A 25,548-nucleotide genomic window follows, 5' to 3' on the forward strand; every position below is an offset into this window, starting at 1 on the left:
CTTGAGGAAGGGTGGGGGGTGGGGTGGGGTTGTGAACCAGGTCAAACCCTTGTGAACAGCAGTGTAGTCTGCTTCAGTGATGTTATTCTTGACCTCTTTATGAACCTAGGCAGGGACTACCCAGTGATCCCATGAACTAGATACCCTTGTCATGGAGTCAGTGCGACTGGATGGCCACTAATTCAGCTGTGTTGTGTATGTGCTTGTTGTTTGTTGTTTCTTCTGGTATTAAATTCATAACTGGACCTTTCTTGGAACAACTCACATAGATAGACTGATAAACCTCATCTTAAAAAATCTTTTAAAAATCTTTACAAAAAAAATGGTAATAATAATAATTAAATTTAAACATAAAATTTCATGTTAAAATAGGCACAAATTACTATGTGAGAGCGTTATTTTGACTTGGGAATTTCTGTGCCCTTGTGAACCTAAGTTTCCACTATTTGGCCAACTAGATGTTTGCTCTTACTGTAAGCCACTGTATGTGTGAATGAACAAAATGTTATTTCAGATGTGAGTGGACAGGTAATGTTTGGTTTAGTTTATTTATAACCATACTACTTTATGGTTTTAATTTTATTTGTGTGATTTTAATTAAATTAAAAGCACTGTTTTCTTTTGTGCTCGCAGGTTGGCTTATCAAAGCTGCTGGTGCAGTGCGTGTAGTCATTGTCCTAGTTAAAAGCAAAAGCCTTTGTGTTCTGTTTCTCTCTTTCTGTAATGGGGATTGAAGTCAACAGAGATCAAGCCTCTATCTAAATTTAACGGACCACTTGCCCTCAGTGCTCATAAACATACTATTTATTTATGCCAAAAAAAAAACAAAACAAAAAAAAACAAGGATCATGTACATTTGAGCTCAGTAACCTACATTCCTTCGCTCTCTTCCTGAACGGAATCATTTTCTCCAGTGACAAAAACAACCTGAAAAAAATCCTCTCTATTTAGAGTGGTCAATTCTCTTTTCAGCATGTCATTGTCAAAAAAAACCCCAAAAAACGGTGATCTTTATCTTAACATATTACATCTGTTTATTCCCAAATATTCTGATGTACTGTGGTACTCCAGTCATAACCCATTTATTTGCGTCAAGTTTTTCTTTTTTTCCCCCATAACATATTTGCGTAAATAAAACTGATTGAAACTCTTTTCCTCTCTCCTCTCTCATCGGTTTGACAGATGAGCAAATACTCAAATACTGGATTTCATTTTTTTTTTTTTGCTCTAGTTTTGAATAATGAAATATTTTCAATAATGTTATTTTTTTTTTTTTTAGGACAATCATGGGACCACATGGTATCAACCGTGCTGTGCAGAGACTAGAATTCACCGACTGCAAGAGAGGCCTTGGTGAGAGGAATCTCTATCTTTATCTGTCTGTATTCTGTAAAAAAAAAACCCCTCTTAGTTCTATGTTCTTTCTCCTTTTTTTAAAAAAAATATTTTTATACGTGTACAAAATGTTTCAAACTCCGTAAGAGTAACACATTTAAAATCGTTTTTTTTGCCGTGGAACAGGTGTGAAAATAATTGGAGGGTACAGAGAACTGAGTGGTGAAGAGTTTGGCATTTATATTAAACGTGTTTTACCTGGCGGAGTTGCAGCACAGGATGGTAGGTCGCGGCCTTTGAACTCATTTAGGTGTTCGAATAAAAAAAGCTTGTCCTCCCTCAGTCCGATAATGTCGTGACGTTCTCTTTCTGCCCTAGGACGGCTCCGGTCAGGAGATCTTATTCTGGACGTCAACAACATGAATTTGGGTGGTGTTACAACTGAGAGGTAACGTGTATCAGTGCCCTGACTGCGTTCTCACAGCCTTGTGCATTTACAAATCCATCTCACATTTAAACGTCTGTTTGAAATGGCGTTTGGGCTTAAGAATGATTTTAAGAAACGGTCATTATGGAAAGACAAACCTTGCAGCATGAACTTCGTAACTGCTGGATCGGGAACAGATTCAGTTACACTGTATCTTATGGTATTTTATGGAATTAAAAATTCTCTTTAGATTTACTAAAACTCCAGACTAGGTTACGTTCACTTCAACTAAACATAAACCCCAAATTGAATTAATTTCCAACCCCAGCATTAACCTTAATCTGAAACTTTTCGTTCAACTTTTTACTGGTTTTTATAACAGATCTGCACATAGAGCTGCCATCCTTTTCTGTAACTACTGTTTCATTAAACACGGGTGTGTTATGATTGATTTCATTAATAACACACTAATAGATTTGTGAGCAGCTGAAACAGGCGACAGAGGAAGACATAATGGAGCGGCATGCATGTAACAGGGTTGAACATACATAACAGGGGGGAATGAAACGGGAGAGTAAACTGTCTCTACTGTGTTTTGCCAGGGCAGTGGAGATCCTTCGCATGGCATCATCCACGAATCACATGTCCCTGCTGATCGCCCGAGATGAAGAATCCAGGTAAGGGCTTTGGCTTCTGTCTTTGATGATTCAGCAAGTATCATCTTTCTTTCTTTCTTTCTTTCTTTCTTTCTTTCTTTCTTTCTTTCTTTCTTTCTTTCTTTCTTTCTTTCTTTCTTTTCTTTCTTTCTTTCTTTCTTTTTTAAATCATTTCAGTCTTTAACTTTTTTCCTGCATTTTAAATTTGCAGCAGTTTGTCTTCTGGTATGTTCTATTAAGTGCTGCTCATATGTCATGGCTGATTTTATCTTCAGGATTGTGGGTGTTTGTGAGAATGACTGCATGACGAAAAAAAAAAATCTAGTGAAAATCAAAGACAGAGTAGTTCCTTCTGAAATGCCGTTGCAGCTTTTAATCATTCATCTAATTATTATTAATTTAATGTACTCGCTGTGTGTTAGACATATCCATTGGAGTCATTATCCCTGAATCGTTATAATCTCATTAATGGATGAGCAGACATGAGCACCTCGATTTTTCTCTGATAAATCTAAAAATAGTCTTAATACATTAAGAACATTATTGTCTTAGGCTCTTTAATTGAGAATCTTGGAACGGGGATTGGTGTGTTTTTTGGACCACAGTGGTCTTTGAATCAAAATCACATTGCGTGCCTCTTCCTTCTAAGCCTGCCACTTGGCATGAGATTCAAGGAGGAAAGCTAGGGTCAGCTCCTTTACCCATGGGTTTTTTTTTTGTTGTTGTTGTTTTTGTTTTTTTAAAGAGCCAAATAATTAGCAAAACTAGAATGTTATATTAGACTGATGGACCATTTGGTTGATTGGTCATTTGAATTTGTATTTTGGCGAACGAGAGAATTAATTTTCGCATGCTTTGCCGTTTCCGTGCTAACCGCTCGGCCAAAGCATGTGCGAAAACCAGCTGTCACATTCACAGGACTGTGGTGAGTGTAAGTGAAGTTGGCATTCTGCTGGTCCCAGGGACTTTAAACTGCACACTGTCAGCCCCTGGACCAATACACACTGACATATTAAGGCCACATATCTGTCAGCTGTGTCCTGGTTTTCGCCTTCCCTTACAGTGACAAGATGGTAGATGGTAGCTTGATTTTAATTGCTGTATTTAAAAAGACAGTTGATTACCAAACTATGCCAGGATGACATTAATAGAACATCATATTAAGAGTAATCCCTCTTTTTTTTCATCTGGAAGATAACAAGGTGATAACAAGGTACCATTGGAACAGTATTTGGGCTAGATACGAGAGTCTATCCCATTTTCTCATTTAGTTTAATTTTGAAGTCATTACGTGCAAACCTTTAAACCTCCGTGTGAACCTTTAAACTAATGTATCTATGGTTACCCTGCTAATCTAATCAGGAGCTGCTAATCCCTGTCTCAGCTACTAATGACAATGGGCCATTTAATGGATACAGTTGAATCACATGTCAGTGGTAAAGTAATCAGTTTGTGCTCCTTTGGAACGTGTGTTGAATGTTGACCTCTAAATATTTTCCATTCCAGTTGTTAATATCTTAATGGTGTACGTAAATTCCAGGCAGTCTCAAAGAGATCTGAGTCAATTTTCTGATTTAATGAACTGCTTTGAGCGAATAAAGTGTAATACAAGCAGTTGAGGTCATTCATTTTTATTAATTATTTTCTTTTAGAAAGATTTAAATATATATAATCTAATTATCTAAGAACTTTTTTGATCATAATGGGTGTTTTTCATTTGTGAAATTAAAACAGCGAAAATGCAAAGGCAAAGGGGGGAAAAAGGGGAAAAAGAGAAGTGTTAATGGTGGAGAAGATGAACCAGAAGAGGGAAGCAGTGTATCAGAAATATCTTCTCACAGCGCCCGCGATCATTTAGAACTCATTTCAGACCCAATAGATCTGCTCCCGTTTAACCCAAACACGGGTCTGCCTCCACACACCTCCACAGAACTCCACAGACTTCCGCACACCTCCACACAACTCCACATACACCTCTACGGACATTCATACACCCCCAAACAACAGCATGCATCTCCCTGTGCTCTCACACACTTTCAGTTGAGCCACATTGATAGCTTTCATATTCACACTCTCCACACTCTGCCAATACACTGTCATAAATGTCCAAACGCTGAAATAAAGCTCACTGACATTATGACCTGCACAGTGGACATAAACTTTCTTTTCCCTTTGTCTGTTCTTGGTGTGTGTGTGTGTGCGTTTGTGTGTGTGTGTGTGTGTGTGTGTGCACGGCAGGAGGGAGTTTGTGGAGCTGATGGACAAATATGGCTCTAACAGCAGTACGGGGTCTGGTATAGACAGAATCTCCCCCACTGGCCTCACCACAGGTATTTGACAATAACACATGAAAACTGAAACAAGTCGACCAAAGAATGCAAACCATTTCCAACTTCAAAGTTCAGCAGTGTGTGCAGGTCTTTGACATGGATCTCAGTTTTCAGCAGATTGTAAGCCTCTCCTTGGCTTTAACACAGCTTCAGTTACAGAAAGATCTGATCACTCACTGTCGGGTTGAACCAGATGGTTTAGAGCAGGTGAAGATGTGCAGTGTAAACCTTTGGCTTTTTGATAAAGATGACATGTATCATTACTTAGCTCTATAGTAATGCTGTTGCCTGTCTAATGACTATGTTGTTAGATTTGTAATTCCTGAACAATACACAGTGTTAGTAAATACGCTGTCACCCAGCATTATGGCATAGGTTAAGGGTTTTATGTGGGTCTTTTTCCAGGCAAGTTGACAGACACAGCTTCATCTTCATCATCCTCTCGATCCACCAGTCCTCCGCTTATGAGCCCTAAAGAAACTGGATCATCAGCCTACATCGCCAGTAATCCAACTCCATCAGCACCACCGGTCTGCAGGTCAGACAACAGCTATATATATATGGATATATGTAGGCTGAGCCTATCGGTGTAGCACTAAACAGGTAAAACATGTATAACAACCTGTGCTCAGCGTATGTCTTTCATACCATGTAGAGTATTTTCAGAGAAATCTTTGTATGAAAGGTTTGTAAAAGTAAGTAAACAATTAATAAATAATTACCAAATCAGTAATGAATAAATAATAAATGATTGCTGTTTTGGTGGTGTCACCAAAGCATTCAAGATGTGTTCCAGATTAATATACTAGAGGAAATTCCTCTTAAAAATATAGCCAAAAAATATATTTTATTGAGTTCATCAGCTGATTCAAATAGCTTGTGAAAATATTATTTTTGTTGTTGTTGTTGTTGTTGTTGTTGTTGTTTGACAGTGAGTTAAATAAGAAAACTCCCACTGTGCTGGCTGATGCTGCGTGAAGCTCTTTGCTCACAGAGGAGAAACTGAGATCCTAAAAGCACTGTTTTGACTCTGACAGATGCTTCATAGTAGTTGGAGGGGAAAAATCCTGCAAAAGATTAGCTCTGGGTCAATCGAGGAGAATGAAATATTAAAGTAATCACTTTATGAGTTTTTGTATCTGGTCTCCTGTTAGCATTTATTTTTACCTCTCCTCCCCTAGTGACTGTGCCATTCAGCTTATATGTGTTGCCAAGGGAACAGGATTAGGCTTGGTGATCAAAGGCGGAGCTAACCGGGCAGAAGGACCAATGGTGTTCATTCAGGAAATAATACCAGGAGGAGATTGCCAGAAGGTGGGTCATTCCATTCATACTGTACCTTTTTTTTTCAGTTCTCTTCAAACTGTCCTTTCCCTCTAAAATACAACTCACAAGTTTAAAACAATGTTTCTTATGACCGCTTATGAATCTTATTCACATTATAATTGAATAACAGTCCATTTTTAATCTGCATAACACTCACACCAACCATTTAATTAAAAAGAAATCCATTATAAATAAGTTAGTAAGAGATCAGTCCGTTTTCCTATTGACTGAATGGAAGAAAACATGTTTTTTGTTGTTGTTTTTGTTGTTGTTGTTGTTGTTGCAGTACTACAGCTAGAACATGTTGCTATTTTTTTTTTTCTTTTTCAGGATGGGAGACTCAAGGTTGGAGACCAGCTCATCTCTGTTAATAAAGAGTCATTCATTGGGGTGACCTATGAAGAGGCCAGGAGCATTCTCACACGCACCAAACTCAGGTCAGATCCACATTCACTGCAGTAAAGTTCTAACTAGTTTGTGGTGAACAACTCGTTGTGGCGTTTTCGTAACTCTAAGAGATGATAGAAGAGAGATGCCTGTGGAACAAATCGATACACATCGGTAGGTTTCTCAAATCTGGCCTCGAAGATCTGCACTCCCGCTAGTTTTTTTATATCAACCACATGCTGTGGTCTCTGATTGGCCATAGAGTGCACATACCTGAGAGGTAAAAGGTGAAAGGTGAACCAACAGTGTTCCAAAATGAAATCTGAGGCATATAATGAGGCAATAAGTAAAAACAGTAGCTATGACCATGATGGAACACTAACAAATGCCATCTAAGTTCCGTTAAATCAATAAAATGTTATAGATATGACCAAGACAGAAAACTAAAAGAATGATTTGCCATCTAAGTGGCATAAAGTCACCAAAGTGTCAATCTTGCTGTGTCGTGTCACCTTCAATATTGGCTGGCTGGCTCGACGGTTGAAAGCGCTGAAGTCAGTTGTACATCTCTGTGTCTTGCTGCAGACCGGACCCAACGGTGGAGATTGCATTCATAAGGAGGAGGTCTTCTTCTGGCTCCAGCAGTGGACCCCACAGCCCAATCTCCCTACAGTCTCCGTCCCAGCAACCTCCGTCCAGCAGTGGGCCCCAGCTCAGACCCACGGGCCTTGGGGTCCTGCCTCTGTCAGGAACCCTCGTGCCCAAATTGTCTCCCACCCCTGACGCTGGAAGTGAGACCCTGCCTTCTGTCAAACTGACTCAAGTAAGATCTGTATTGATACTCTTTCAACTGACTGTTCTCTTTTTACTCTTTTTCGTTTTTCAAAACCGAATGGTGATAAAAATCAAAAGTCGCCTCTAACGCAGCGCCATACTTATTAAAAAAAATTATGCTTCTCTTCAAGTCGAGACAGCACGTGGTCTTTTCTGCACTGACTGAAGACAGGTTGTCGTCATATTTACGGTGCTCAGTATGCTTTCCTCCATTCTTGCAGGTGCGAACGGTTCCTGTGAGGGTGGAGCCTACACCTGTTTGCCATCCACAGAGTGCCTGTACCGCTGTGACTAACTCTGGTAATACTGCCCCACCCTGAAACATTTCACTGTCCCCATAAAGCTGCTCAGTGACAGGTCTGGTAGCACAGCCCTGTCTGTCAGAGGTATACTGTCCCCACAAATCATGACTGTGACCAGCACTCCACGACCTTACAGATCAAAATCATTTCCGTTACAAGACCTTCTGGAGGATGGTGAATAAATTCTGGATGATTATCCAGAATTTGTATATTTAAAAAAAAAAAGCGTTCAAACGTATATGATAACTACTGCCATGTTTTATAAAGGTTTGTTTCCTTTTAAACAGAGTGTGTCTTTGGTTTTGTAAATAGTGCCACACTTAAACAGAAAACTTTGAATTTCAGTTAACCATACTGTTAACAGTTACCAGTCATAAAATGACTGGTAACTGTTAACAGTCATTTGCTTTCTACGGTCAGCAGTTTGACTTGACCTCTTAGAGTTGTGCTTGTTCACAGAGCTTTTGTTTTCCAAAAGAACAGCTAATGGCTGAAACGTTAGAGAGCTGAGTTTCCTGTTTTGTTTTGTTTTTTTCAAAGTGCGATTTTATTTTGGAAGGACATAATTGAATAATTCTACCCCTCTGAGATAAAAAAAAAAAGGTAATTCCTCCATAACCTGGATTACCGGTCCACTCTAGAGGCATGAGATTGAATCTGGCATACATGGGTGATCTGATGGAGTGTTAACAGCTGAATATAATCCAGCAATCTTTTTCCTCCACCTCTCCAATTTGGCGAGCTTTCTCTGTACTCTTCCGGTTTGGCAAGCTTTGTCCTGCACCTTTCCAACTGTCAGGCTTTTTTCCACACCTCCCCAATCTGCCAATCTTTTTCCTGTACCTCTCCAATCCAGAGAGCTTTGTTCCCTACACCTTCTCCTATACCTTTTTCCTACACCTCTCCAATCCGATAAACTTTTTCCCGCACCTTTCCAATCCAGCGAGCTTTTTCCTGCACATGTCCAGTTTAGCCTCATAAGCAGTGTGATGGACACTTAAGCGGCTCTGTGATCCAGCGCCCTCATTCAGACTGCGTGGAGGCCTCATCATGTTTCATAAAATGAAACTCCATAAATGAAAACGCTCGCATGGAATCGGGCAAAAGCCGTTCGGTGCATATGCCCTGCTGACGCAACTGGACTGGCACACGGAGAGTTTTCGTATTTCATTGTGAGAGGTTTTACTGAAGAGAGCGTACTGAATTGTACTGTGTTAGGCTGCAACGCTCTGCTGTATTATTATCAAAAGACAGCGCTTTGAATTCTGATGGATCTTCATCCGGTCAGGTCCACCAGTGCTGACAGAAGAATAGACCGAACCTACGTCAGTAAACATTTGACACACAGACTGCATTGCCATTTTAGGTGGAGATGTACATTTTACACATAAGTTTAACCACATGAGAGGTTTTAATTGTAGAAGTTATGAACACTGTTATGTTAACAGGGCTGAGCACACAGTAATAGCCCAATGGGACAAAACGCCCCTTATACTCAATTATAATTATATGGTGTTCTTGTCTCATGATTCATTAGCATAGAAACCACAGAGATTATAATGAGACCAGTAACGCTGACAAGGAACACTTCTCTTGACTGCTCAGAAGGATTGAATCTGCTGCAGTTATACCAAATGCCTTGTCATGTACAGGATAAGAAATGACAAGAGTCCATATCATCATCATTATCGTCATCATCATCATCATCATTAAGATGACTTAAAGCATCTTGCACAGGGCATATGCATTTGGAAGTGAATTCTGAAAGACACCAGAATATTGTGGGAAACTGACATTTGAAATATGTTTCTAAGTTATTGTTTTTTTCCAGGATATTTTGTGCCTAGAAATTTTGGCAGCTCAAATTGCAGTCTTTTTAAGGAACTGACACGCTTTCCCAAAACTGTACCTAGCTGGCCCACAGTTAGGATGAGCCTCTGAAATAATGGTGTTATAATGGTGAAATAGTGGTGTTATATGATAGAGTTTATGTCAGAGCTGATAGACCCTGTGCAGTTGGTCGATCTGGAGGAAGATTCATTAAGGCTTTCAGACTGTCATGCCAGTGACTCCAACATCAACTGGTGTAGTCGACCATTTATAGTCTCCCATGCTGGTTATGCATAAACTCAATATTTCTGAATTTGCTGGAGGCTTTTGTTAATCTTGCCTTGAGTGGATGCATTAGAGAGATGTCAAATCTCTGCAGTTTTAAAAGAAATTTAAATGAGATTTCAATGGCAGAAGCGAAGACGTTTTTTTCTTTTTTCTTTCCTCACTGACATCTCCATGGAAGGGCAGATGGTGCTGAGTGGAGGAAGTGTTGTATGTGTACGGGGGCGGACTTGGGGGTGGCGGGGGGGGTGGGGGGGCGTCAGGCCTCTGTCAGATTGCTCATTTCCAGGGTGTTGAATATGCAGGCTGTCCCTGCTATCTCCACTGGAAGTAAGATGCACACTTCTGCAGAGACTCTAGGTGGGCACCAGTTAATGACTGGTCCCTTTTTCTCTGGTCCTGTCGTTCTACTCCTCTCTCTCCTCTCTCCTCCCGCTGCCTTTTTGGAGAAGACAAAAAATGTAAGAACAAAGAGAGCTGGGTCATCGCAGGTCAACTGCTCATTACATCAGGGGGGTATGACAGAAAGCCGGTTTAGTGAAAACTCAGAGTTAGTGAACTCGGAGAAAGTAGTAAACCTCCTGATAGAAGAACCCTATGGCTTTGATTTGCGAGGAGATCGAAGCCATAGGGCTCTTCTATTAGGAGGTTTACTACTCGCTACCCGCTGTCTGGAATACCCCCCAGAGCAATCAATCCTCAATTTATTTTGTGTCAAGCAAATTTGTTATAACAACAACAACAACAACAACAACAACAGTAATAACAACAACAACAACAACAACAATAATAATAATAATATTGTGGGGAAATACTACAGTGTGTCCTTTTCATGCAGTAGTGCTGTCATGTGTGATTTGGGTCAGGCGTGTCGGTTCTGCTCAGAGCAGATACCTGTTCATTCAGTTTGACAATACAGAAACACTGCTCATAAGTAGGCCATCCAGGTTTTTTTTTTTTTTTTCCTCTGACAGATGACCTAGGAGTGTTTTGATTGGTCATCTACAATGTGTGTCACATGCAGGATCTTGTCGGGGAGAAACATCCCTGTCACATCCAAGTGACCCAATAATAAGTTATCAACAATGTTAAGTGCTTTAAATAATTGTGATAGCAACAGTCAAAAGGAATCATATGTGTGACAGTGTGAGTGGCTATTGTCTGTGCAGAAGTAGTCGAAATGAAATAAGCAACTTTAATAATCTGATGTAGGAGTGTGCACATGTCTGCGTGCATCTTGTGAACAATCTGTAACTGAATGCATTACTGTTTTCTGTTTCAGCATCGGGGTTCTCGCAGACTTTCACGTACATCTGTTTATTTCCGCAGATGCCAAAGCAGCCTGTAAGCCTGCCGACACTTCAGCTGTGTCCGCGACTCCTCCCCCTGAGCCCAACTTCCGTCCAAAGCCAGACAAAATGGAACAGGTTAGCCCAATGAGGCGTCTCTATGACCGTTAGTCACTCTGTCTCCATCAGGCTCATCGGTGTGTGTGTGAGAACACACCGCAGTGACATCAAGGTCAAACGACGTTGATCCAGCTGACGGGTCATTTGTGTAGTCTCAACAGAGAACACAAGCTATCGAGCTGTTAGCATTTCGCGTGGATTTTATTAGGGATAAATCGTTCCCTCATCCGCTGTTGGCCCAATATGTCAGTTAAGCTGTGCCTGACCCCCTGTGGTACGTTGGAGAAATCAATAGTAAATGCAATTCACCGTCTCTGTTCAGTCAAGCTAGAGTTTGTCAGATTATGTCACCGCCAGTTTTGTGAAGTAACATCACGCTAGAGAACTGAAATAATATCCGTAATACTAAAGCCCAGGAGATGTAGCACTCAGGATGCGGATATACAGTAGAAGCTTGTTATGTCATAGAATGTAAGAGTCCATGTGTAGGTCATTTTGGTGAGAGTTTTCGTTTGGGTGTGGGATAGATGGGTGGGGTGGGGTGTGGTTTGGTTGGCTAGGGGGGTGGGAGTGGTTTCTGTGGTCACAGGACCAGCTTTTGTTAAACAGACCGTGGTTTTTGTTGACAGTCTGTGGACACACCAGGACCGAAGCCTGCTGAGTCCCAGATCCAGACGCTGAGGGAGAGACTTCGGGCAGACCCTGGTGGAATCGTGGCTTACGGAGGCAAGTGTCCACATACTCACCGTCACCTCGGCCCCTGTTTGCGCATCAACTCAACTCAAAAACATTACCAAGTCCTCTCTTAGTTTACGTTCTGTGGTTTATCATTTGCAATGTACCTCATATTATTTCGTTTTAGAGTGCGAAGCATTTGCTTGAGCTGCGTCGACTGTAATTCCACGTTGTACTTGTCTGTTCCAGACTTTGAGAGCATCAGACAGGGGTTGTCTAAATCTTCTCCTGATGAATCTGGCTGTGCTCAGGAGGTAGTGGGAGTCACATCAGACAGTCTCAGCAATTCTTCAACTCTTCCATTGGTATGGCCTGCAAGATTTCTATACTTTTTTATTTTATTTTATTCTATTTTATTTGGTCTGCCTGTTTGTTTGTTTTTGAAAACAATAGCCTGTCAGCCTAATTTCGAGACCGAATTGTAGACATAGATGTAGCTGTAGGTGGAGTTAGACTTAATGCTGATTACAGGGAGCGAACAGTAGCAGCTAATCTATGCTAATCTGTAAACACTGGTATTAAAATATGAACTAATAATCCTAATGGGGATGCCTCTTATCAGCGTGCTCTCTGTAAGGCACCAACACCAGACTCTGAAGACCTGGATGAAATGGAGAGATTGAGAAAAGACCACATCGAAGCCTTGAGAGAGCTAAAGCAACTACAGGTAATAATCCCAGTCCCCACAAACAGGAAGGAGTTTTGACTGGTTTGACTGGTGAATGTTGCGAGAAATACTTGGCCATGTTCTTGTGAACGGTTGGTAAAAGTCTCTGAGTTGAACCCTGAAATTGCTCCAGGGCTGCATAGTTTCTGGGAGAGAAAAGTATATAAGTTGCCCTAGATCAGTGTTCAACTCAGTCCTTGGGATCCACAAGACATTTTTGCTGTAGATCAGTCATACCACGCTTAATACAATTTATGCACTGATTATTGAGCCCTTGGCTTCTTGGTCAAGGTAAGCAGTGAGCTGATGTTTGCAGATCCCCAGAGCTGGATTTGAGAAAGAGTGTGGTAGAGAAGAGCATACTCTTGATGATTTAATAATGAGTGAATCTAAATCTTAATGTAAGATAATTAAGTAAGTCCTTGCTAAGCTCCAACCAAGGATTATATCAGGAGTGTTTCAAGAACATTTCCAGCAAACTAAACCAAAGAAAACGAATCAGAATTTGGCATCCGTGCAATGAAATGATTGTAAGGAAGATCTTTTGGCCTACAGGATCATCTCGCCGACTCTCAGAACCTTTGTCATCAGATGCAAGAGGAGCTGATGAAGGTGAAACAGGTGAGACTTTTTTTTTTTTTTTTTTATCGTGACTCCTGTCCATTCTGCATGGCAGGATTTGTGAATGCAGTGCCAGATGTGCTGCTAGGGGGAGCTCTAAACACACAGTCAAACTCAGGTTGGTCTTTGCACGCATATCTCGTTCCATAGGCTTGAGCTACAGGTGTGATCACGTCCACATATCAGATTTTTTCGATATTCACTCTGCGTTCGCTGAGACTGATTCAAAAGGCAATTAAATTAAAACATAATTTAAAATGAACCAGCCTAAACATGGAATACCTCAAGAGTGATTTGCCTGACTATCAATTTAAAAACGCAGTTTTTTAATATGATAATGTGGTATGTTATAGGCATTTTTGGATTTGCTTAGATCTATCTATCTATCTATCTATCTATCTATCTATCTATCTATCTATCTATCTATCTATCTATCTATCTGTCTATCCGTCTATCCATCTATATATCCACAGTAAACATTCTGAATTTTCCTTTTAATTTGGACAGTTCTCTTCCCTATGTTGACCAGCACCCGAGTGTGAAACGTGTGTAAACTTTTCGGATGCAGAAATCACCTGGTTTGCACCCTTTTCCTTGAATCACTGCTATAATAAAAAGCAGTGCGGTACAGTCAAGAGGCTCGGAACGCCCACCGCATGTGGGAGTTTCGGAATATTTTGGGCACTGCAGAGACGGGGGCCGGTGAGCCCTGTTTTGTGAGTCATCAAGCACTGGTTCATCTTATCCGAAGCTTTTTAGGTGCAATCTCGTAGCCCCGGGAATCTTACTGTACAGACTCCACAAAGCAGCGTTTAAGTCCTTCTGTAGGCTGTATACCTCAAACACATATCCAGAGCATTAATGAGTCATGGTGATATGCTTGAATCAAGAAACAATTCAGGTCTGTTCTGTTTTAACAGCCGTAGTGATGGTCTTGCCAGCATTTCGATGGAACAAGGAAACCAGAGAGGCTTTTTTTCTCTTCCTCAAAATCCATCCTTCCTTTGGTCATTGCTCTTACATGCGTTTGGGGATTCATAAATGCAAGTGCAGCTTCTCCTATATGAATTATGCACCACCAGAATTGTCAGCAAGCGCGTGTGTGTGGAAGGACGTATGCCTGACCTTGTGGAAAAGAGGAAATGAGATCAGTATGCCCACTAATGAAAGGAGTCAGAAAAAAAGATCTATACACACAATGACAGAGAGAGAGAGAAAGAGAGAGAGAGTGCGTGTGTGTATGTGTGTGAGAGAGAGATATTTGTCACATGCACAATTGTACATGTACAACGGCAGTGAAATGAGATTACAACAACTCCGACAACTGTGCAAATAGCAAACGCAAAGCTATAATCACAGTATTAAAATTAACTAAAGAAAAAAAAAAATACTGAGCTGCAAAAAGATGCAGAGTGCAAAATAGGAGTGTGGATGTGTGTTGTGTATGTCTGTAAGTGTTTACGGTCCATATGGCCCGGGGGAAGAGGCTCTTTCTCAGCCTCTCAGTATTGGCCATGATGGAGCGGAGATGCTTGCCAGAGGGCAGCCACCAAAACAGTTTGTGGTTGGGGTGGTGAATGTCCCTAATGATCTGGTTTGCCCTGGACCTGCACCATCTGGTGTGGATGGCCTGGAGGCAGGGCAGCGCTGTCCTGGTGATGCGTTCCGCGCACCGGATCACTCTGTGGAGGGCTGTCCTACCCTGAGAGCGACAATTGCTATACCAGGCAACGATGCCTCCGGAGAGCACAGACCCTACTGTGGCGGTGTGGAAGGATTTCTGCAGCTCTGTGGAGATCTTGAATTTCCTCAGCTGCCTCAGGTGGTGCAAGCGCTGCCCTGCCTTCTTCACCAGGGTGATGATGTGTGTGGTCCACGTCAGGTTCTCCAAGGTACCCGTAGCTGCTCACTTTCTCCACCGGGGTCCTGTAGATCCTGAGTGGTGTGTAGTAGATCCTCTACTTCTCCATCCTTCCTGAAGTCTACTACCATCTTCTTGGTCTTGGAGACATTCAGGTCCAAGTTGTTGTCCTTACACCATGATGACAGCAACTCCACTTCAACCAGATAGGCTGTCTCGTTGCTATTTGAGATCAGGCCTACCACCACAGTGTCATCTGCGAATTATCCAGTGATGTTGGAGCTCTGCTTGGCTATGCGATCATAGTTGTAGAGGGAGTAGAGCAGAGCCTTTTGGGGGGGGGGGGGGGGGGTTGAGGGTTCGGGTGCTGGAGCTGCAGGTTCCAATCTTCACCACCTGTGGTCTGTCAGTTAGGAAGCTCTGGACCCAAGAGCAGAGTGAGGAGCTGAACTCCAGGTCCCTGAGCTTGGTGAGGGAGACAGAGAAAGAGAGAGAGAGACAGAGAGAGCGGAACACACACATATATTTATGGTCAGACATGTTTAAGGATGCTTAACAAGCTGCCTGGGATCTGCAAGGGGTTTAAGGCGGTGCTTTTTTTTTTTTTAGCTGAGCCGAGCCTCAGCTCTTTCAGCTGTTTGTCATCTCATCTGGGGATGGTGTTCATAATAACCTGCACCCCCCCCCCTCCCTGCCTTGCTGCCAATCTTTTTTCACCTCAGAACCCACCCCCCCCCCCCCCCCCCCCCCCAGTTTGCAGCTGCCCCCCTGGAGCACTGCTCTCTGCTACATTAGCCAAACCAAGCCAACCCAATGCACTCCCAGAGGCAAAGAGACCAAGAGTACAAACGGCATGGAAAAGGTGCACGAGGAGCCGGATGTAGCCAGCTGTTCCCGCTGGCTCCCGTAAAGCAAGGATCCTCTGCTCTTTCTGGTCACCCACACACACACACACACACACACACACATATGAGCACACCAGCAATGTTTCTTGTCTGGTTTAGAATCATAGGTAAGCAGGTGAGTTGGACAGGACCAGAGGAGAAAGGGTTGGAAATGCTCTCTCTCTCTCACTCTCTCTCTCTCCCCGCTGTAGGGTGCACAGGTGGTATGTTCTCTGTCCACTTTGGGACAGAGCTCAGGTTTGAGCAGAACATGTGTGGGACGGGTCATAGCTCGTGCGTGAGAGGCCTCTGTCTGGGGGGATGGTTCTGGGAGATGGGTGGTCTCAGGGTGCATTAGTTTCTCTGATGCTGCCACATACTGAGCACAGGAGAGCACAGCCATGGTGCTCCATGATATACCACTCATCAGCAACAAGAAAGAAAGGAGTGGGTGTTTGGTATGCGTTTTGTATATACAAACTTCACGGACAAAAGAGGAAATGTGAAATATGTATTAATATCTCTGACTTATTTAACAGTGGGTCCATATTTATTGGCACTTTTTACCAATAAATATGGAGTCTGAATGGGTAGCCAAAATGACATGAAGTACATAGTTAGCTTCTGCAAATTAAGAAAAGATGCTTTGTGATATTACGGTTGTATTGGACTCGGGACGGTCTCAGGGCCTATTATTTGATTTTAACGGAAGACAAAAGAAGATGTATTCACAGTTCCAAACTGATTTCTTGATGTTGCCGGGCATGGAGACCAGAATATTACATTACATTATTAGCTTTGAGCCCAGCAGTGTCTTCACAATAAATACAGTGTATGTCGTCAAGCCCCTACGAGGGTTTGGGTTTTTGTATTTTTGGTTTTTTTCCCCACAAGACATTCCTTAGGAAGTAGTTCAGTGCCACAGTGTTTTAAACAGCGCAACTAAGTGAGTTTTTTTTATCGACTGTATCGCCCAAATAATCCATCGCTGTCAGAATAATAACATTTACTTTGTCTCTAAGGCAAGTTTATCATATTCGGTATTGGTTTAGGCTATTCAAAGAGCTAAATAATATGAATGAACATTCTAGAAACGATTTTTTTTTTTTTGTCGTGGCTGTTGTGCCATCTAGTAATTTTCTGCTCTGCAGTTGCAAATTTTATTTTTTTTTTTTTGTAAGACGTGAATAATTGTCCTCAGACAAAAGCGATACCTGGCACATATGGGGCTGGAAATGTGCATTCATTTGAACATTCGATGACCTGGGTTTGGCGTGCCGCTGAGCTGACGTATTATACTTGAATCCCTGGCAGACCTGAACTGAAAGGAACTGGAAGCTATCGTGACATTAACTGCTATTAGCATGCTTCACTGACTCACAATTCCACTGCCTTGTCTGCCCTGAGTTGTTTAGACTGCTTCAGTGTACTGGCATTTTGTCAAGCTCCCACTATTACTACAGTTGAGTTTCTTTCTCTCTCTGTCTCTCTCTCTCTCTGTCTCTCTCTCTCTCTCTCTCTCTCTCAGTGTCTGTCTCTGGCAGAGGAGGCCATCTCTCCTCTCATTATGTAATAGCTTGTTTTTCAGGTGTAGGTCCTCTCTTTCACTGCCTGCATACCTCACACTTTGTTTAGGTCGAGAGGGCTTAAAGAGGCGTGTTTCTGCATGTCGCAGATGCAAAGCTTCTTAAAGCCCATGTCAGAATGAGGCAGAATGAGGAGCCAGAGATCTGTGCCAGGAAAAGTAGTGCGTTGCTTTGTCATGCCCTGTCTCTGTTAGAGAGGGGGGGGGGGGGCGTCAGCTCCTTTTTACTTTCTTTACGGTGAATGCGGCGTGTCAGTGAAGCTGACAGGGTGGGGTTTCTTCTTCTCCTCCTCCTGTTAAACTTACAGTGCTCTTTACTGTACCTATACACTCACTTCAATGCTGCTGTCACTGCAACCCCCTCCCCCCCCTCCCCGGTCTGACCCGGCAGGAGGCAAAATCGGCGTCGGACGAGAGCCGGTCGTTGCGGAAGCGGATTCACCTGGCGGAGGCAGCGCAGAAGCAGGCGCGTGGGATGGAGATGGACTACGAGGAAGTCATTAACCTCCTGGAGGCCGAAATCGCCGAACTCAAGTCCCAGGGCGCCAAAGGTCCCGGCCAAACTAAAGTAGGCTGCCAATGCCCCCCCCCCCAATCCCCCCACCACCAGCAGTTCCTCTCCGCCCACCCCCCCCCCCACCGGCAGCCCTTTCCTCCATACACTACTGCAGTAACACATCCTTTTTCCTGCCGGCCTACTCCGCCTGTGCAGGAATCCATCCCTGGTTTTTCTTCTCTCCTGTTCCTTTGAAAGTAGGTCAGTGTTTGCTTTGTATTATTCAGTAACCGCGCTGATGTGGAGCTGAGGCTTTCTCTGTGACGTTTGCTGATGAAGTTATTTCTGAAAGCTCTGGTTAGCAGCCTTAAGGGTTCTCACCATGTCACGCTTCTGAATTTTCTCCCGGCCACTTCAGATGATTCTTCCTTCCCTTTACGCCCATGGTTTCCATACAAACACAGCACGCTCGAAAAGCTTCAGCTTGAAAAGTGCGCAAATAGACAGAACTCTCATATTTAAAAAAAAAAACAAAAAAAACCCAGTGTATTGAAAATTGAGTTCCATTGCATTCCATTAAAGAATATATGAATTCTGAACATTGATTTCACCCTCAGCGAGTGATTGGTCAAGTATAAGAGATTAGACCAACAACGCAACAAATGTGCATTCAAATCTCCAACAGAATGTCATTTTAATGTGTTTGAACTGTTGTTTAACACACACACACAAACACACAAACACACACACACACACATACACACACACACACACACACACTCACACCCACACACACACACACACACACAGTCACACACGCAGGAGGACGCCCAGGACCTGAAGAGGAGAATTGTGTTGCTGGAGTGCCAGTTGAGACAGACAGAAACAGCCAGGAAGAGTTTTGAGGTCTCTACCGCCAAACTACTGCAGTTTATGGAGGTACAGTACACAGGTGCTCATCTTCACTTAGCATCAAATGACAAACTACCAGATACAACAAAGGCTCCAGAAATTTTTTTTTTTTCGATATCTGGCCTCCCTTCCTCGTAGCAGAGGTGTCATATTACATTGTCTGTTCCCAGCATCTTCTGTTTCCTCAAACTAAACGTAGACTTGCGATGGTGTAGTGACCTATTTGGTGGGAAGGTGGGAGCTTGTGGCTTGATCTTTCATCATGGATAAGAGATGCTTTAGAGAGGAATATTCAAAGCGACTGGCCAAAAACCACCCCGCCCCCCCACCCCCAGTAAAAAAAAAAAACAAAAAAAAAAACACAGGCCTGAACTAACTCTTATACTTATTCCCAAATTCATTTCCTCATTCATTACGTTTATGGCTGTCATCTGTGCTTTCCTTCTGTAGATCGTTCAAGAGTTCCTTACCGAAAATCAAGCCGTCTTGAGAAGTTACAGGTAAGAGGTTGATTATGGTCATAGTATTTTCTTCTTCCTCATCCACAACTATGGGAACTGAGAGAGGAAAATAAATCAAATGATTGAAACCTACCTAAATTTCTCAAGTGCTAGAGAAGCAATCACTCCACCTTGGAAAGCGAGACCAAAGGAAAAAAAATTTTTTTTTTTCCTTTTTGAATGACTGACTGAATTACGTCTCAGATATTTCTAACATGTTCTCAGAACACTCGTCTCATTTCTGAGAAGCGTGTATTGAGATAGGAGTGAATGCGTGAGTTCACCGGCCTTCAGTTTGCCCTCGGCGCTAAGTGAAATAGTGAAAATGAAGACAGCCTATTCATTCAGGTCTCGGAGAGAGCAGTCGAAATTGTTGTGCCGTTCTGATAGACATTCATCCAAACGAATTGATCAAATCGTAGCGTTTCCAACGGTGAAACTCCACAGTACATATTAAATGTTTCACTTTGTTATGATTATCCATTTATTCATGTAGCTGATGTTCTTGTCCTGAGAAACTAGATTTTCAGTCTCATTTCTCACCCTTGAGCCCCTGCCAGCCTTAAAAAGGCTCAGCAGCTGTTCCTCTTCTTAAAGGGTAATTAACTGAAGTCTATGAAACGCTTCTAACTGGCAGCCGTTCTGATAGGGGTCCAATCAATGTTCCGCCTGCTGGGAGCCCCTTGCTCTTTGTTTGCTAAGCTGACTGCCAGAGGCATTGGCTGTGTCCGAAATGGCGCACTAGTGTACTGCATACTGCATACTGGCCCAGTATACACTGTGTACTGCACACTACTCCCCACTCTAGTGTACAGTGTGGTATGCAAGTATGAGAACTTTCCTGTAGTGTACTATACGTTTGCTATCGGTTGGGCTATTTGTCCTGTTAAAAATAAACAACACACGACTACAACAAACATCTATCAAAAGTAGCCCCGTAAGAAAGCATATGAAGACTTATTACACCAAAATATCCAACTGATACATTCATATTCAGAACTGCAGCTGGAGTTGAAGTTGGAGCTGCTTCTGTCACTGTCCGCCATGTTTCTTGAAAATTTTGGCAGTTGGAAATCACAGTGTTGCATCATGGGATGCAGTGCCTGACAAAGTGAGCTCTGGTTGTATACTGTCATCCGGGTAACTGTCGTGTACTGCAAAATTTTTATTTTTCGTGTACTGCATACAACTTCATACCTTTACATCAAGATCGGTATGCCAGTAGTATGTAGTATGCCATTTCGGACACAGGCATTGAGTCCGACATCATGAGGCCTGCAGTGCTGACTGTCAGAGACACTGTGTCTGTGAGAATGAGGCCTGCAGTACTGACTGTCAGAGACACTGTGTTTGTGATAATGAGGCCTGCAGTACTGACTGTCAGAGACACAGTGTCTGTGATAATGAGGCCTGCAGTGCTGACTGTCAGAGACACTGTGTCTGTGATAATGAGGCCTGCAGTACTGACTGTCAGGGACACTGTGTCCGTGATAATGAGGCCTGCAGTACTGACTGTCAGAGACACTGTGTTTGTGATAATGAGGCCTGCAGTACTCACTGTCAGAGACACTGTGTCTGTGATAATGAGGCCTGCAGTGCTGACTGTCAGAGACACTGTGTCTGTGATAATGAGGCCTGCAGTACTGACTGTCAGGGACACTGTGTCCGTGATAATGAGGCCTGCAGTACTGACTATCAGAGACACTATGTCTGTGATAATGAGGCCTGCAGTACTGACTGTCAGAGACACTGTGTCTGTGATAATGAGGCCTGCAGTACTGACTGTCAGAGACACTGTGTCTGTGATAATGAGGCCTGCAGTACTGACTGTCAGAGACACTGTGTCTGTGATAATGAGGCCTGCAGTACTGACTGTCAGGGACACTGTGTCTGTGATAATGAGGCCTGCAGTACTGACTATCAGAGACACTGTGTCTGTGATAATGAGGCCTGCAGTACTGACTGTCAGAGACACTGTGTCTGTGATAATGAGGCCTGCAGTACTGACTGTCAGAGACACAGTGTCTGTGATAATGAGGCCTGCAGTGCTGACTGTCAGAGACACTGTGCCTGTGATAATGAGGCCTGCAGTACTGACTGAGACACTGTTCCTGTGCACTTTAGCCCAGGAAATTCTGGGAGACACCTCAACAGAGTAAACACAGGGAGCATTTTATGCAGTTATCAGTGTTTTTTTTTTTTTAAATCTATGTCAATTTAAGAATATTTTTTTTTTCTTTTTAGTAAATGTTTTGTTCTTGTTGCACTTGTGAGAAGAGAATGGAAATTTTCAGTATGTCTTATCGAAAGGTTTCATTCTCAGATTTCAGTGTAAATGAGTCATGTTGCCATAGTGTCTTTGAAGTGTTCACAGACGCTGATTACTAATTTCTTTCTTGATTTTTTTTAAAATGATGAATTAAGAGAAGCTGAGAGTTTTCCGCAACGACAAAGACATTTGCGTTGCTAGTACCAAGCGTGGAAGAAAAAAGCAAGTCGTCAAAGCTCGCTGAACTAAAAACACACAAACTGACCTAGTTCTAGTGTGAGCAGCAGGGAGGAGCTGACAGATGAGTTTGATCTGAAACACTTTGAGAGCATCGTAGACACATCCGTTTACATCGGCTGGCTGAAAGCAGTCAGTCAGATGTGACCTCACTCTACCGCCTGTGGACACCTTGTAACCTCCATTTAGGTGGGTAAGAGAGTGTGTATTGTAGTGTGAGATTTGATTTGTGTTTTAAAAAAAAAAAAAAACAAATCTAACAAAAGCAAAAAAACAAACAAAAAACAAATGTCCTCTCCGAGGAGGAGAATAAACTCTTGTCTAGTGTCAGTAGGTTGAATATGAATACAAACGTAACCTCATTCAGTTCCCTGTTCCCCGTGTTACCAGATAACAGGAAATAAATAAAATTGCACTCTGGGTAATGAGATTAAGTAGTATTTGGATGGAATATCTCTGAGGTTCAAAGGTACTGGGTTACATTTATTACCTGCTGTAGCACATGTGGACTGCATTTAAAAATTAATAATCTCATTTGTCAACGTGAGGATTTTAGTCTAGTGTTGTCGTTACACTGTGTGTACACTAAAACACATGAAAGCATTAACACTGTTAAAAAGTGATAAATAAAAGTTTCTACTGTTGTAATGTGGAGTAAAGAGGGCAGAGGTTGAGACTGTCATGACCTGAATATTTACCTGCCATTTTGGGCGGGCCTTATCGGGGCGTAGAGGAAACTCTTTAAAAGCACTTTTAAACAGAAGATGACTGTCTTCTCCCTGCAGTTTAAAAAAAAAAAAAAACACACGTCCACCTACACACTTAAGTCCCCAAGTGCTCATAAAATGATCATTTTAAGCTTTCACAGTTCAGAGGTCACATCTGACCTGACCTTTAGTGATGACCCGTGAAGCGTAAAATGACAGTAAACCAACAACAGAACAGAAACGAACGACGAAGCGATGAGTATGATCAAACAGCAAGTGACACAGTCCAGTCAGGGTGAGCAGCATGCCCACTGACACTGTCCAAATTGTAATGATCATTATAATCGTAATAATAAGTAACAACAACAACAACAACAATAACAATAACAACAACAACAACAATAATAATAATGATAATAATGGTAAAATGTAACTAGTAAATGATGTTTTGGGAGCAACAGGTTTTCCTGAAGTCATCCATTTTAATGTGATGTCGCTGTCATTTTGCCATTAATGAATACACATACTTTTATTATTTCAGTTATCTAAAGCTGGTTTGACACTCTGTGACCCTGAAGTGAACAAGTTGCGTAATATTTTTTTGCGTAACGACTGCCCATCTATGTCAGTAGGCCTGGGCACCTCGCTCCCCTCATTTCTCCAAAAAGGGCTCCTTTTATTCAGTGTCGTGCTGCGTTCTCTAAGCCCCCTGCCCAGGTGCCTTTGTTCATTTTAGGTCAGAAGCAGCACACCTCGATTCAGCTTTTGTAACTAGTCCACTTAGCTTGTTGTTCAAGCGACACCCTCCTCCTCAGCCCAAGACAGGTTCCTTGACGCTGAGTTGCAAGGAGCAGGGACTCCCCCCCCCCCCCCCAAAAAAAAATAACAAACAATCCATATATTTGGTTTTTTCCTTTATGTTCCTAGCAGACATAATTGAATGACCCATTAATTGGCTCTTGTCTCTCCTCTCGTCCTGCTGATGCGTTAACTCTGTGCCATGTAGACTGTTTGTTAATGGAAGCAAGTTAGTATTAGTGCAAATAATGATGTAATGGACCTCCCGTAGGTCAATAACTGGTATTTTTTGGTTACGTCCTGTACCCGTTAGTTTGAAAGAGAAAGCTGAAGACCGAGTACTTCTGTGCAGATTGTGAAAACTCTTAAAGTGAACAAGGCAAACAAGGGTCACTTGTGTGTTTTTTTAATCCGTGTTTAAGGCAATATTCACCGCTACATTTTTACAGCATGTGTTTCAGTGCACTGTAACAGCCTCAAGAGAAAAGGTTTATGCAAGATCTATATAATGTATGTACACTATAGGGCTGCCCCCTGAAAGTCCACGAGTCAAATCATCTATCGGAGACCCGTCAGTCAACTGAGATTCTTCAAGATGAGCAGTTGTTTTTTTGTTTTGTTTTTTTGCCGGTCAGTGTGCATTACAACAGCAGCATAAAACAGATAGATATCACATTTTAATTAGGAATTATCAATAGGGGAGTCATAAATATATTTTTATGTACTAGCAGGGCTAGCTGGCGCACTTGCTAAAAGAAAAAAATCCACGTGACAACATGCGCTGGTGTTTCAATGATGAGAGAAGCTGAAACCTGAGGTGGAGTGGTTGGTAAACTAGGCTAGCTGTAGCCATGTCTCAGAAGAAGTCTAAAGTATGGCAGCATTTCGACCTTTTGAAGGACAACCCTAACAAAGTTAAATGCAAACTCTGTATGCAAGGATTTTTTAACGTTTAAAGTGAAATTTGAAAGGGGGCTAAAAGAGCTTGATTTAAACAGAAATACATGTGTGCCGCCTGTCTCATTATCCCCACAAATCCATGTGGTAGCCCCACATTAAGCCCATGTGTTGGCAATTCAGATAGGCCGCAACTCAAATCTTGCATCATATGCAGCTGTCTTTTATTGATTTTTAAATGATCAAAAATATGTTCCCATGAAACTGTTGCATTTGACTATGTCAATGTGGTCAAAATCATCACTGAAACTCACGCCAGTGGATTTTCTGATTGCCATATAGTCCATATGAAAAAAAAAAGGAACGAATAGTTGAATCTTCGTATTAAACAGCCAAATCCGATTCGACTGACAAAATTCTGAGTCGGGTACAGCCGTAGTATATTACAATATTCATAGGATCTGAATACTTTCATATTTTCATTACAGCGATATTAAGTAACTCATATTTGGTGTCTTTAGACATTTTTTTGTACATACTCCAAAGCAGTTCAGGATTATCAGTGGAATACTTCTCGTTAGGAGAGTAGCACGCTGACAGAAATTGTGAGAGAATTCAGAAGCGAGAATGTAGTAGAGGGTCTGGCCTAACTGGGTTTTCTCTTTTCGTTTATGTATGTGTGTCTCACTTTATGTTCTGAAAACAATACCCCTATACATTTCCTCTCTTTGTGAGGAATAGCTGAAGATATAAACACACAATACACAGATGGAATTGTTTTATTTGGTCCTAAAAAAAGCAGTCTATTGCCAATCCGAGAGTCTTTGATCACAGAGCTTGTAATCGTTTTCGATTGCAGTTCTGCGAACGAGCCCAGGATTTCTTCACTCTCCCAGAACCCGGCTACCCGTGGTGGAAAGACGGCCCAGTGGACTGCCCCAGCGCTGGCCTCAGAAGCCAAAGAACTGGCCCGCTCCATCAGAACCACTCTGGAAATGGACTGTAAGTGAGCCTCCTCATCCACTGCATGATGCGTAGCTATACGTGCAAAAAAACCCCAAAAAACACAAAACAAAACAAAAAAAAAGAAAGAAAAAAAACAGAGCAAACCAAGTGCCTTTCGCTCTCATGGAAACTCATCCCCAGTCACTGAAATGTGTCCATTAAACATCATCTGTGAGAAACGACAGAATAAAATTACAGGAAGCATCACCAGGAAGTTGCAGTTCAGTATCTGATTACCTGTAGTTAGGACTCT

At 42.2% G+C, this 25,548-nt stretch overlaps 1 protein-coding gene across 1 annotated transcript in view; it reads left to right on the forward strand.

Moving 5' to 3' along the window:
• The window catches only part of stxbp4 (syntaxin binding protein 4), a 34,550-nt gene that overhangs the window by 1,064 nt on the left and 7,938 nt on the right, over nucleotides 1–25,548 (forward strand). Inside the window, exons 2-20 of the mRNA XM_030775148.1 lie at nucleotides 1,280–1,353; nucleotides 1,522–1,617; nucleotides 1,714–1,783; nucleotides 2,365–2,439; nucleotides 4,657–4,748; nucleotides 5,154–5,286; nucleotides 5,930–6,062; nucleotides 6,405–6,511; nucleotides 7,047–7,284; nucleotides 7,517–7,595; nucleotides 11,042–11,139; nucleotides 11,751–11,847; nucleotides 12,046–12,161; nucleotides 12,434–12,523; nucleotides 13,079–13,144; nucleotides 17,866–18,042; nucleotides 18,805–18,909; nucleotides 19,333–19,382; nucleotides 25,150–25,292. Coding sequence (XP_030631008.1) covers nucleotides 1,280–1,353; nucleotides 1,522–1,617; nucleotides 1,714–1,783; nucleotides 2,365–2,439; nucleotides 4,657–4,748; nucleotides 5,154–5,286; nucleotides 5,930–6,062; nucleotides 6,405–6,511; nucleotides 7,047–7,284; nucleotides 7,517–7,595; nucleotides 11,042–11,139; nucleotides 11,751–11,847; nucleotides 12,046–12,161; nucleotides 12,434–12,523; nucleotides 13,079–13,144; nucleotides 17,866–18,042; nucleotides 18,805–18,909; nucleotides 19,333–19,382; nucleotides 25,150–25,292 — 2,039 coding nt within the window. The remainder of the gene's footprint in view (nucleotides 1–1,279; nucleotides 1,354–1,521; nucleotides 1,618–1,713; nucleotides 1,784–2,364; nucleotides 2,440–4,656; nucleotides 4,749–5,153; nucleotides 5,287–5,929; nucleotides 6,063–6,404; nucleotides 6,512–7,046; nucleotides 7,285–7,516; nucleotides 7,596–11,041; nucleotides 11,140–11,750; nucleotides 11,848–12,045; nucleotides 12,162–12,433; nucleotides 12,524–13,078; nucleotides 13,145–17,865; nucleotides 18,043–18,804; nucleotides 18,910–19,332; nucleotides 19,383–25,149; nucleotides 25,293–25,548) is intronic.

The sequence above is a fragment of the Chanos chanos genome, chromosome 5 (genome assembly GCF_902362185.1).
Source record: "Chanos chanos chromosome 5, fChaCha1.1, whole genome shotgun sequence".
NCBI classification, from domain to species: Eukaryota; Metazoa; Chordata; class Actinopteri; order Gonorynchiformes; family Chanidae; genus Chanos; species Chanos chanos.